General features: G+C 44.7%; 1 protein-coding gene across 8 annotated transcripts in view; it reads right to left on the bottom strand.

Moving 5' to 3' along the window:
• PPIP5K2 (diphosphoinositol pentakisphosphate kinase 2) overlaps positions 1–14,482 on the bottom strand; it is a 397,208-nt gene that overhangs the window by 12,605 nt on the left and 370,121 nt on the right. For all 8 annotated transcript variants that reach the window (XM_030193432.1, XM_030193434.1, XM_030193437.1 and 5 more), the window contains one exon: positions 10,832–10,957. In XM_030193432.1, the coding sequence (XP_030049292.1) occupies positions 10,832–10,957 (126 nt within the window). The remainder of the gene's footprint in view (positions 1–10,831; positions 10,958–14,482) is intronic.

The raw sequence follows: 14,482 nt of genomic DNA, 5'->3' as shown, positions 1-14,482 counted from the left end.
AAATATAAAATAGGGAATCACAAAAAACATGCAGATAACTGAAATGGAGACCCCCCCCTCCAAAAAAGCCAGACTTTATAAGCAAATGCAAATACTGGTAAGAAAGAAACAGAAATTTATTTTCTCCTGTATTCTGCAAAATACAAAAATAGAAAAAAAAATGTACATTTTACAAAGCAGGCACATCTTGTACCTAAAACTGTCAGTATTCACTATCCCTTCAAAATGCCCACTCCGTTTCTCCTATCCATAATTTCCTGCTCTGCTCCCCAACACTCTCCCATTCAATCACTAAGTCCCTGTCATCTTCTGCTCTGTTCCTCTTTTCTCCCATCCCACCCCCTAGTCATATCCATCTTTTGCTCTGTTACCCTCCCCCGAGTCATCTTTTGCTCTATTCCCCTTCTCCCCCTCACTCTAGTCTCACCCATCTTCTGCTTTCCAGTATCTCCTATTTGACGTTTATTCTCTCTCCATGTCCACCATCATTCCCTCTTTCTCCTTATCTCTGCTGTCCATTACCTCCCCTCTGTGACCCTGTCCCTATTCCCCCTATGTTCAGCATCTGCCCTTTGTGACCCATCCCTTCCCCTGTCCCCATGTTCCTCCCCTTTCCACCTGTACTCCCACCCCAGGGTCAGTATCTCTAATTCTTCTCTCCCCATGGTACCTCATCTGGCTCTCCCCCTGCCCAGATCTAACATTTTCCCAATCTCTTCTCCCTTCCTGGATTCAACTCCCCTTCCCCTGTGGTCTAGTATCTCTCCTAACCTTTTCTTCTCCCCATTCACAGGACATCTCTACTGCTCTCCAACGCTCTAACCCCCTGCTGGGACCACTGGTACCACTCCTCCCCCTGACCCCCCCCCCCCCCCAAGTGACTGCTGGTACTGCTCCCCCCCCCCCTACGGGGACTGCATATATTCTCTCCACCCCCTTTTGCTTCCCCACGCTGCAGGCCTCCAAATTTGCAGGCCACTGGCAGTGTCAGCAATGTAAGTGCTGCCTTCGGCCTGCCCCGGAAGCCTTCTCTATACAGCAGCACGCCTACGCAGGAACAGGAAGTGGCTATACAAAGGCGTCTTCCAGGACAAGCTGAAGGCAGTGCTTATATCACTGGCGCTGCCGAACGACCTGCAAGTTTGGAGGCCTGCAGCATGGAGGGGGGAGGGAGAGATCTGGACCCAACGGGAGAGTGGAAGAGAAAGGTGACGCATCACTTGAGGGGGGGAGGGGGTGCCGCACTGCACTGGCAAGATGTTTGGGGGGCAATGCCCTCCTTGCTCCTCCAAATTACGCCCATGGATTTACATAAAAAATTTAAAGAAGGAGGAAGTGACGTCAGCTGAAAAGATGGCTGCTTGATCAGTGAGCTCCGCGGTCTTTAGAGCAAAAGTGAGACGTCCCCCTGCATCATACCGCGAAATAGACTCCCTACCGCAAGAAAACTTGCTTCCGAAATATGGCAGCAAAGAAAAAGCTGGCAAAGTTTAAATACACGTCAGATGCACCGAGTGTTGGCAAAGGAGCCGGTCTCCGGCCTTGTGGGACCAAGATGGCAGCCGAAGAAAGTGAGTCGGACCCGGACCCCGAGAAACAGATCGAAAGTGAAGCAGAGATCAGCAAGAGAGACTTTGCCAGGTGGTTTAAGGAGTTGAAAAACGAGGTGACGACGCGACGCAGTATTCAAACTGCGGTAGCGGAGCTACGCGAGGAAGTTAAGGAAATTGGTAACAGAATGGCGGAAAATGAAGAGAAAATGGCGGCAGTAACGCTGGAAGTGAGTGAACTCCGGGGCTCCCTGAAATCCGAACAGCAAGCAAGGGCAGATATGGAATTAGCGATGGAGGACTTAGAAAACCGCACCAGAAGGTGTAATTTCAGATTTCAAGGCATTCCTGAGGAGGACCAGTATAAGGACTCAGAGAAAGTGATGCAAGAAATCTGTGCTTTTCTGCTAAATCAGGACTCAAGCGATGGAGCAGGTCTGGGGCTAGAACCTGTTGAACTAGAAAGAGCACACAGAAGCCTGGGATCACCAAAGAATGGACTCCCTCGAGACATTGTGGCCTGTTTCCACAGGTTCCCTGTCAAAGAAAAGGTATGGAAAAGAGCGAGAGAACTAGGAGATATAACTTGGAAAACAATCAAGCTCCGGATATACCAGGACTTGGCTAGGAAAACGTTACAGCGCAGAAGGGATTTTAAGGAAGTCACTAATTACTTGCAAAAATCTGGACTGCGTTATCGATGGCTGTTTCCCTTTGGGCTACAAATATTGGTGAGAAACAGCCATTGATAATGCAGTCCAGCTGGCTCCAGTCTCCGCAGGGAGCGTGGAAAATTCTAAAGGAGATGGGATGTACAGATGTCCTGAGAATGGAAGACCCAGCGCAATATTCTCAACGCAACCCCGGGAGGGAGGAACAGACAGGCTGGCAGAGGGTCAAGGGAAAGAAGAATCGTCCTCCTTCGCGGGTTGCAAGGGACGAAATGGCGAAGGAAGATGGCACCTGAATTTGAAACAGACTGTGAACAGGTATAAGTCTCCCAATATGGGAAGTGGTTGCAACAGTTTAACTAGTTGAGGGGTAAATATGAGATTTGAGGTAGGGTGCAATGTTTGTATTAGCTGTTATAAAAGAGGGGATGTTTGTAAGGCTGATAGATCGGATAGTCATGCTCTGAGGAGGGCGTGCTTCCTAGAGGGGATAACTGGCATGAAATGGAGGATGCCAGTGGAAAGGGGGGGTTAGGGAGGGGGAACGTAGGGAGGGTGGGGGGATGGGGGAGGACGGTTACGCATTGTGTCATGGAATGTTAATGGACTAAATAGTCCGGATAAAAGAAGTATAATTTTCAGAGAGCTGCGCAGATTAAATTGTGATATAATGTTGTTACAGGAAACACATATTAGGAAGAAGGATGAATCGTTAATTATGAATAAAGGGTTGGGGAGGGGTTTGCATTGGCTGATTCTAGGGGGAACAAGACGGCAGGTCTAGTGATTTATGCGAAAGAGCATTTGCAGTTTGTCAAAGAGGCTGTATATAAAGATACAGAGGGACGCTGCCTAGCAATCAAAGGGAAGGTGAAGAACCGTAGTATTACCCTAATAAATCTATATGCACCAAATAAGGGCCAAGGGAGGTACTTTGAAACTATCAGGGCAGAACTGATTCCCTTTGTATGGGGGGTGGTACTGATGGGGGGAGACTTTAATTATTCGGTGGGGACCGTTGATCACTCTGACAGATGTGATGAGGGGAGAGGTTATAATGGGCGCCAACGTCTTAGGCTAATGCGTGAGTTAGACCTTGTAGACATATGGAGACTGAAACACCCAGGACAACGGCAGTACACGCATTATGCTCATGTACAGGGGACATATGCTAGAATTGATGCCATTTGGGGCAGCCGGAGTGTATGGGGGGACACAAAGGATGCAGAAATTGAGAGCATACATGCCTCCGACCATGCAGCTGTATGGGTGACCCTAGCAGGGCTGGGCAGGCAAGTAGCAGGTCATACCTGGAGACTCAATGAATCTTTATTAGATGGAGAAACAGATTGTCAGGAAATCAAAAGAACTATCAAAGACTATCTGGAAATAAATAACACTGGAGAAGTATCTGAGGGGATAGTTTGGGATGCACTGAAAGCAGTAATGAGGGGGGTACTAATCAAGAAAGGGGCACATAAGAAGAAACTGAGGGTAGAGAGGGAGCTGGAAGTTTGGAAACAATTGGCCAGATGGGAAGCATTACATCAAAGGGAGGGTGGTCTCCAGCATGTGGAAGAGCTAAAAAAAATGGAGAGCAGGGTTGCAAAAAATTCAGATGAGAACCATGGAATTTCATAGGCAATTAATGCAACAGAAGTTCTTTGAGTTTAGCAATAAAGCAGGGAAACTACTAGCTAAAGGCCTGCGGGATAGAAGAATTCAGAACACGATCACCAAAATTAAAGGTCCAAAAGATATGCTGTTTTATAAAGATGAGGAAATTAGAGATCAATTTATGCAGTTCTATAAAACCTTATACAAAAAAGAGTCAATAGCAACCATAGCAGATATTAGGGGCTATATACAGAGACTAGGTCTCCAGAAAGTGACAGCTCTGCAGAGAGAGGCGATGCAGGCTGAAATTACGCTGAAAGAAGTATTAGGGGTAATCAGAGGCCTAAAGGGGGGGGAAGTCTCTGGGGCTAGATGGATTCACTGCCAAATACTATAAGCTCTTTCAACAGGAGTTGGGGCCTCTTCTAGTGCGGATGGGGAATGCATGCTTTGCGGGAAAGGAGTTCCCGGTCAGTATGCAAGAAGCAGGGATTTCGGTGTTATTGAAACCTGGGAGAGATCCCACATTGTGCGGGTCCTATAGACCGATATCCCTGTTAAACATAGATGTCAAGATTCTAGCCAAAGTAATGGCCGACAGGCTGAATTGAATCTTACCGTCTCTGATACATGAAGATCAATCTGGTTTCATTCGTCATAGGCAGGTAGCAGATATTAGACGAACCCTAAATTTGATGTGGGGGGCACAGAGGAGAGGGGATTCTATGACATTATAGTAGACGCTGAAAAGGCGTTTGACAGAGTGGAGTGGACATATTTGTGGGAGGTGATGTTGGAAATGGGACTGGGGACTCCATTTGTAGGCTGGGTGAAAAGATTGTATGAACATCCGATGGCAAGGATCAAGGTAAATGGAGGATGGTCGAGCCCCTTTAATATACACCGGGGGATCAGACAGGGGTGCCCCTTGTCTCCACTGCTGTTCGCCATTTCTATTGAACCTCTGGCCCAACGAATAAGGATGTTGAAGGAAATAAAAGGGGTACGCATGGGGGGGGACAGAGCATAAACTAGCACTTTTCGCTGATGATTTACTGTTTTACATAGGATCATCACTAGAAACACTACCGATACTTATAGAGGAATTGAACTCATTTGGGAAGTTGTCTGGATTTAAAGTAAATTTTGATAAATCTGAACTTATGGGGATAACAGTTACGGACCAGGAAATAGAACAACTAGGCCATAGGCACGGATTCCGCTGGACGGGCAGAAGTTTCCGTTACTTAGGCATACATATACCTTGGGACCTTAATATATTATATCAATTGAATTACACACCGCTTATTTCCGCCATTCGAAGAGATTTAAATAAATGGAAGGAGGGTTGGCTCTCCTGGTGGGGCCGAATAGCGGCGGTCAAGATGAATTTACTTCCCAGGCTGTTATTTTTATTTCAAACGTTACCGATTGCAGTCCCTAAAGGGGAATTGCAGAAAATTGAGGAGGAATTAGGGGGATTAGTACATAAGTACATAAGTAGTGCCATACTGGGAAAGACCAAAGGTCCATCTAGCCCAGCATCCTGTCACCGACAGTGGCCAATCCAGGTCAAGGGCACCTGGCACGCTCCCCAAACGTAAAAACATTCCAGACAAGTTATACCTAAAAATGAGGAATTTTTCCAGTCCATTTAATAGCGGTCTATGGACTTGTCCTTTAGGAATCTATCTAACCCCTTTTTAAACTCCGTCAAGCTAACCGCCCGTACCACGTTCTCCGGCAATGAATTCCAGAGTCTAATTACACGTTGGGTGAAGAAAAATTTTCTCCGATTCGTTTTAAATTTACCACACTGTAGCTTCAACTCATGCCCTCTAGTCCTAGTATTTTTGGATAGCGTGAACAGACGCTTCACATCCACCCGATCCATTCCACTCATTATTTTATACACTTCTATCATATCTCCCCTCAGCCGTCTCTTCTCCAAGCTGAAAAGCCCTAGCCTTCTCAGCCTCTCTTCATAGGAAAGTCGTCCCATCCCCACTATCATTTTCGTCGCCCTTCGCTGTACCTTTTCCAATTCTACTATATCTTTTTTGAGATACGGAGACCAGTACTGAACACAATACTCCAGGTGCGGTCGCACCATGGAGCGATACAACGGCATTATAACATCCGCACACCTGGACTCCATACCCTTCTTAATAACACCCAACATTCTATTCGCTTTCCTAGCCGCAGCAGCACACTGAGCAGAAGGTTTCAGCGTATCATCGACGACGACACCCAGATCCCTTTCTTGATCCGTAACTCCTAACGCGGAACCTTGCAAGACGTAGCTATAATTCGGGTTCCTCTTACCCACATGCATCACTTTGCACTTGTCAACATTGAACTTCATCTGCCACTTGCACGCCCATTCTCCCAGTCTCGCAAGGTCCTCCTGTAATCGTTCACATTCCTCCTGCGACTTGACGACCCTGAATAATTTTGTGTCATCGGCGAATTTAATTACCTCACTAGTTATTCCCATCTCTAGGTCATTTATAAATACATTAAAAAGCAACGGACCCAGCACAGACCCCTGCGGGACCCCACTAACTACCCTCCTCCACTGAGAATACTGGCCACGCAATCCTACTCTCTGCTTCCTATCTTTCAACCAGTTCTTAATCCATAATAATACCCTACCTCCGATTCCATGACTCTGCAATTTCTTCAGGAGTCTTTCGTGCGGCACTTTGTCAAACGCCTTCTGAAAATCCAGATATACAATATCAACCGGCTCCCCATTGTCCACATGTTTGCTTACCCCCTCAAAAAAATGCATTAGATTGGTGAGGCAAGACTTCCCTTCACTAAATCCGTGCTGACTTTGTCTCATCAGTCCATGTTTTTGTATATGCTCTGCAATTTTATTCTTAATAATAGCCTCCACCATCTTGCCCGGCACCGACGTCAGACTCACCGGTCTATAATTTCCCGGATCTCCTCTGGAACCTTTCTTAAAAATCGGAGTAACATTGGCTACCCTCCAGTCTTCCGGTATTACACTCGATTTTAGGGACAGATTGCATATTTCTAACAGTAGCTCCGCAAGTTCATTTTTTAGTTCTATTAATACTCTGGGATGAATACCATCAGGTCCCGGTGATTTACTACTCTTCAGCTTGCTGAACTGACCCATTACATCCTCCAAGGTTACAGAGAATTTGTTTAGTTTCTCCGACTCCCCCGCTTCAAATATTCTTTCCGGCACCGGTGTCCCCCCCAAATCCTCCTCGGTGAAGACCGAAGCAAAGAATTCATTTAATTTCTCCGCTACGGCTTTGTCCTCCTTGATCGCCCCTTTAACACCATTTTCGTCCAGCGGCCCAACCGACTCTTTGGCCGGTTTCCTGCTTTTAATGTATCTAAAAAAGTTTTTACTATGTATTTTTGCTTCCAACGCTAATTTCTTCTCAAAGTCCTTTTTTGCCCTCCTTATCTCCGCTTTGCATTTGGCTTGGCATTCCTTATGATCTATCCTGTTACTTTCAGTTGGTTCTCTTCTCCACTTTCTGAAGGATTGTTTTTTGGCTCTAATGATTTCCTTTATCTTACTGTTTAGCCACGCCGGCTGACGTTTAGTCTTTTTTCCCTTTTTTCTAATACGTGGAATATATTTGTCCTGAACCTCCAGGATGGTGTTTTTAAACAGCATCCACGCCTGATGCAAGTTTTTTACTCTGTGAGCTGCTCCTTTCAGTCTTTTTTTCACCATTTTTCTCATTTTGTCGTAATCACCCTTTCTATAGTTAAACGCTAGCGTACTTGATTTCCTAGTTTCACTTCCTTCAATGCCAATATCAAAACCGATCATATTATGATCACTGTTATCAAGCGGCCCTCGTATCGTTACCCCCTGCACTAGATCATGAGCACCACTAAGGACTAAGTCTAGTATTTTTCCTTCTCTTGTCGGCTCCTGAACTAGCTGTTCCATGAAGCTGTCCTTGATTTCATCAAGAAATCTTATGTCCCTTGCGTGTACAGATGTTACATTACCCCAGTCTATATGCGGGTAATTGAAATCCCCCATTATTATTGTGTTGCCCAGTTTGTTTGCGTCCCTGATTTCCTTTAACATTTCCGCATCCGTCTGTTCGTCCTGGCCAGGCGGACGGTAGTACACTCCTATCACTATCCTTTTCCCCTTTGCACATGGAATTTCAATCCACAGTGATTCCAAGGAGTGTTTTGCTTCCTGCAGAATTTTCAATCTATTTGATTCAAGGCTCTCGTTAATATACAATGCTACCCCTCCACCAATCCGATTCACCCTATCACTACGATATAATTTGTACCCCGGTATGACAGTGTCCCACTGGTTATCCTCCTTCCACCAGGTCTCAGAGATGCCTATTATATCTAATTTTTCATTTAGTGCAATATATTCTAACTCCCCCATCTTATTTCTTAGGCTCCTGGCATTCGCATATAGACATTTCAAACTATGTTTGTTGTTCCTAAGTACATCATGCTTAGTACTTGACAGTATTAATTGGCAATCTTTTGTCTGATTTTTATTGTTATTTAAAGATACCCGATCTACTACAATCTCTTTTGCAACCTCACTATCAGGATACTCTATCTTCCCTGTTATGGTGATATCTTTGAAAGATACCTTATCCCGAACCATGCTCTTTTGAGCGACTGTCGGCCTTCCCCCCATTTCTAGTTTAAAAGCTGCTCTATCTCCTTCTTAAACGCCGATGCCAGCAGCCTGGTCCCACTCTGGTTAAGATGGAGCCCATCCTTTCGGAATAGGCTCCCCCTTCCCCAGAATGTTGCCCAGTTCCTAACAAATCTAAAGCCCTCCTCCCTGCACCATCGTCTCATCCACGCATTGAGACTCTGGAGCTCTGCCTGTCTCTTGGGCCCTGCGCGTGGCACAGGTAGCATTTCAGAAAATGCTACCCTGGAGGATCTGGATTTCAGCTTTCTACCTAAGAGCCTAAATTTTGCTTCCAGAACCTCTCTCCCACATTTTCCTATGTCATTGGTACCCACATGTACCAAGACAGCGGACTCCTCCCCAGCACTATCTAGAATCCTATCTAGGTGACACGTGAGGTCCGCCACCTTCGCACCAGGCAGGCAAGTCACCAGGCGATCCTCACGTCCACCAGCCACCCAGCTATCTATATGCCTAATGATCGAATCACCAAGTACAACAGCTGTCCTAACCTTTCCCTCCCGGGCAACATTTGGAGATACATCCTCGGTGCGAAAGGATTCATATGGGGGGGGGTCAACCGGCTAGACTGTCCAGGAAAATAATGTGGAGGACGGTAGAACAAGGAGGAAGGGGACTCCCTAATATAACTTGGTATTACTGGGCAGTGCAACTGAGGCAAATAGGGGTCTGGAGCAGAGTAGATCTCTCACCGGTGACACGGCTGGAGCAGATTTTTGTACGGGAGGGACGGTTGGATGCACTTCTCTGGGGATCCATTCCAGAACAAAACTACAAAACCCTGACCTTGAACCCCTTCATTTCCCATTTATTTGTGCTCCGGGGTAGGCTAAAGCATAAACTAAGGGGGACGCAAAGTAGATCCACTTACGCATGGCTAACGCAGGAGCCGGGGTTCCCAGGGGGCCAAGAGAATAAAATAATGGCCTCATGGTTTGACAGAGGTTTAATCAGATTTCGAGAGTTCACGAAGGATGGCAACCTAAAGAGTTTTGAAGAGCTTCAAAGGGAATATGATCTCCAAGAGACAGATCTTTATGCTTACCTTCAAGTAAAAAAACTATATGGTAGCAGCAAAATGGCATAAGGGTAATTGGTTAGAGAGTGAACAGTTTGAAAACCTGTGGGGGACCCTAACTGGGTGAGGAAAAGGGATTTCTAAATTATATGATCACATTAGAAGAACAACCTTAGAGAAGCTATCTTACATGAAAGCCTGGGAGCAAGATTTAAAGCAGGAATTCAGCAGGGGAGAGTGGAAGAAGATGTGTATGGAGGTGAAAAAGGCATCAATATGCGTGTTGGTCAAGGAGAATGCGTATAAAGTTATGAGCCGCTGGTATTATACACCAGATAGAATAAAGCTAATGTATCCAAGTGCCTCAGATACTTGCTGGAGGTGTGAGGAAGAGAAAGGGACATATTTTCACATTTGGTGGGAGTGCTCGCTTATACAAGAGTTCTGGAAATCCGTCACTGGATTCATCACACAAGTGACAGGGATCCAATTTCCCTATGATCCCAAATGCTGTCTATTAGGTTATGGGAACAAGGGAGGGAAGGCATGGCAAACTAGAATAAAACGTATGTGTTTAGCAGCAGCTAAAACAACTATATCATTGAAATGGAAACAAAAAACAGGCCCCTTGGCACGTGATTGGAAAGACAAACTGCATTTATTAATGGAAATGGAAAAAATGACAGATAAACGTAAGGGAAAATATAAGCCTAATGCAGAGGAATGGCTACATTTGGAGGGGACCTTGCAAAGGGTAGAGGGAGAGTGAGGAATTCAGGTACTAGCATGGGTGAAGAGGAGGGGCGGGGGGAGAGAGGGTGGGAGGGAGGGTAAAACGGGTTTGGGGGAGGGGGGAGGAAGAGGAAGTAGGGAGGGATGGTGGAATAAAAGGAAGGGGAAAAATGATTGTTGTCAAGGCTTGAGTGTTGTTGTCTTTGAATAATATAGGAGAATTGATCTCCATGGTTTTGTACTGTTGAAGATTCAATAAAATGTTTTGCAAATTAAAAATTTTTTTTTAAGAAAACATGACTAAACATAAAGTGAGAAATTGAGTGGGAACTAAAAGTGGAGTTTAGGGCAAAGCTTGGGCCCCCAACCAAAAAAGCATTCCACTGTCCCTGCTCAGGCCATTCATATCAAGCCCACATATGGGAAGTGTAATCAGGGGCAGAAAATATACATTCTGCTTGTAACTAACTTCCATCTACCAAGACAATTTCATTTCTATGGATTAGGACGCACCTAGCACAGTTCAACAGAAATTACTTACGTAAAGCAGATTTGTCCGATGATTTCCCACTGGCTGAGAGTGACAATGGAGTAGGAAGTATCTTGGCAGGTATGTATGTATTTAAAGATGTTTTTCTCCCAGGAGAGCAAAAGCATATAGACGCAGCTAAAAAAGAAAACCCATTGAGCATAATTTCTTTTTTATTCAGAAGTGATCTTGTGCATATGATCAAAAACAGTTTTATCCAGTTAGAATTTGTTGTATTTTGCTTCAACTATCCTATGTCTAAAACAATATGTTAGAATTAGTACAACTAGACATTTTTGCAGTACCAGGGGCAAACAATTCACTAGAAACATACACTTACAAAGTTTTGCAACCGACCCCATACCTCCTCACCTCTCCCATACATCCAGTACACTTCCAACTAGATTTAGCCAAAGAGTCAATAGCCAAACAGAACTTTTTAATGCTAAAACAACCCCCAATAATTTTCCCAACATGCACCCCTCTTTACCCCTTCCCCGTTATACACCCTACCATTCTATGCTATCAACAGGGCACTCAAAAGACCAAATATAGAAAATGATATCCCTTTCCATCATCCTATTATCTACAGCCACTGAGACCTTGCAGCAACTGTTTGATTGCCTGGTACTGTAAGCAGTTATAGTTGCAAAGGGGCACCTTTCCCAGATGATTCTGATGTTTGGGAATGTTACTTGGTTTTGGTCAGACATTATTCCTAGGTGTCACTTTAAGGTGTAAGTGGTTTAGGACATAAGCCGATAATCTTGTAGAACGTTGATAATAATAATGACGCAAAGCATGCCTGGCGTGGTAACCTTGGTGTGAGCGGGTTCCCTGATGAAGATATTCGAAATGGGACCGTAGGAACCGGCACAGTACTGAGATGGAACAGGCGTAGAATTGAAAAAAGAATATGACAAGATAAGTGAATGGCTTTACTTTTTTCTAATAAGTGAACAATGTATTTTTAGTTTCACTTAGACATCACAGTCATTCAATTCAGAGGACATTTTTTTATATAAAAAAAATTTTTTTTCAATGAAAAGTATAGGAATAAAAAATAAATGTTTGAGGGTTTTTCAGTCGGTGACGACTTTTTCTACATGCTATAAAATTAACACCGATGTGTGAATATAGCTGTAGTAGTTGAGACTTTTCCCTCATTTACACAATAATCACTGCTATTGTAGTTATTAGGACATAAGCACCAGCTCTGTGGGTGCTTGAGCACCCCCAATATTGAACAAACTCCTTTACTGTGACCAGGAAAAGTTCACTTGTGTTGAATTAAGCACCAAAATCATTTTGAAAAGTTGGCTCCCATGGTCTAGGACACTGCTTCTGAACCCTCTCATGGAGGTACACCAAGCCAGTTGGGTATTCAACATTATCACAGTGAAAATACATGAGATAGATTTCTATATAGTGGAGAGTGTCATCCTCATAGATGCCCCATATAAGAGGATTAGGGAGGCTAAGCCTCCCCAGTCGAACTGCGACCTTCCCCTCCTCCCTGTCAGCAAGTTGCACGCATGCCAGGTCACTGTCTCCCCGAATCCGGAGTGGGAACAAAAAAAAAAAAAAAAAGAAGAAATTTCGAGCTTCTTTTCACCACTGCCCACCTGCCTGACCTGCTCCCTCCCTGACTTGGTGACTGCAAATAAACAGAAACCACGTATGGGGCTGCAGAGCTGTTTGTGCCGCTGCCGACTCTGCCAGTCCTCCCTGAATAGGAAGCTACATCGTAGGGGCATAGGGGGTGACACCAGCAGAGCAGATAGCAGCGCACAAAGCTTGACAGCCCTGAACGAGGTTTCTCTTTATTTGCAGTCACTGAGTTAGGGAAGCAGAAGGATGGGTGGGCAGCAGGGAGAGAAAGCTCACAATTAGTTTTCTTCTTGAGGCCAGGCAGAGGTATCTATGAGCGAGTGAGGGACCTCACGGGGAGGAAAGAGAGAGAGATAGGGTGATGCTGGAGGTGGGAAATAGGAGGAAAGAACGAGGCAGAATGATGTGGTGGGGGAGAGACAGATGAGTGAAACTGGAGAATGGGGTAAGGGGAGAGAGAGCAAGCAATGCTGGATGGAGAGGGAAGAGAGACAGAGGGGTGATGCTGGATGGTGGAAGGAGGAGAGATAGAGAGGGGCAATGGTGGGGGGGGGCAGATACATAGGGGCAGTTTTGGATGGGGGTGAAGAAAGAGAGGGGTGATGACAGAGAGACATTGTTGGATGGTGGGGGCAAGACAGACAGTGGGGCAAGGTTGGATGGGGTGGGGGAGAGAGACAGAAGAGATCCTGGATCCTGGATTGAGAGGGGGGAGAGAAACAGAGAGGAGATGTTGCATGGCCAGCATGAGAGAGAGAGGTGGGAGGTCTTGGAATGCAGGCAGTAGGGGGGGAAAGAGGAGATCCTGGATAGCTGGAGAGAGGGGACAGAGACAGAGACAAATCCTGGATTGTTTGTTGGGGGGTGAGAGGTGAGATGCTGCTTGATGGGGGACTAGGAGAGACATACACACAAACACACACAGAGGAGAAGCTGCATGGTAAGAGGAGAGAGGGAAGAGAGTGCAAGACTGGGGAATAAGAGAAGCAGAATGGGACCGTCTGGGTGAGGAAAAGCTGTAGGTAGACATAGGGGGAAAAAAAGAGAATGAAAACTGGATGGTAAGAATGAAATAAATCCAAGTAGACAGAAGGGCAGAAAATGGAAGAAAGCAGAAAGGAAATTATCAGTGTTAGAGATGGATGCAGTGGAAGAGTTGAAGACGACATGAGGCGAGAGAAAAGTGAGAAATGAACAGGAGACCATGAAAAGAATTAAGAGAAGACAGGAAATCAGAACCAGAGATTGCAACCTACACAATTAGAAAAATTAAATGGCCAGACAACAAAGGTAGAAAAAACAATTTTATAGGGTGAAACAGTATGGTAGCTCTGTTAATCTACTTTAAAGGTTAATAAATAAAAATAAAACAAAAAAAGTAAAGATGATAGCTTTTTATTGGACTAAATACATTTTTGACTAACTTTCAGAGGCCAAAAACCTCCTTCCTCAGATCAGTAAACTCGAAAAGCTAGCCAAAAAAATGAAAAGGTATCACCTTATCATCTATTGTTGTTTTATTTATTAATGTTTAATTTAGTGAGTGGAACGTGTCAGTTTTTGAAATGTAGATCTTATCTTTTACACAGTACAGAGGGACATGCATCACTGTTTCTATTTCTCTGGTGCTGCACTATGTACAGAGTCTAGTATCTTGGGGTTCAGTTGAATTTACATCTACATATTTCTATTTTTATTGTTCATGGTTATTCTATACTTGGCAAGGGTCTGTCTGTTTATATGTGAAAAAGCCAAATATTGTGTTAGCACTGATGCTTGCTTAGGATTGATCTGTACTAATCTGGCTTCTTTAGTTTTCCCAATAGGTGTTTTGATGTTCTGCTGCCCACTGCAATGTTTATGGAGCTGCCTTTTCATCGGCAGGCCCTTGCTGTGTAACTCCTGGAAGTTAATGCTATTATGGTATGGTAGATTTGGTTTATAGATTGAGAGATTTTCTAAGGTTTTGTATTAATTCACAATGGGGTTCATTTTTGAAACAAAAAAAATGTCCAAAAAGTAGCACAAAGCAGCAGATGGACTTTTGTTTTG

The sequence above is a fragment of the Microcaecilia unicolor genome, chromosome 2 (genome assembly GCF_901765095.1).
Source record: "Microcaecilia unicolor chromosome 2, aMicUni1.1, whole genome shotgun sequence".
Classification (NCBI taxonomy): domain Eukaryota; kingdom Metazoa; phylum Chordata; class Amphibia; order Gymnophiona; family Siphonopidae; genus Microcaecilia; species Microcaecilia unicolor.
The sequence above is the reverse complement of the archived record's forward strand: the minus strand, read 5'-3'. Positions and strand labels throughout refer to the sequence as shown.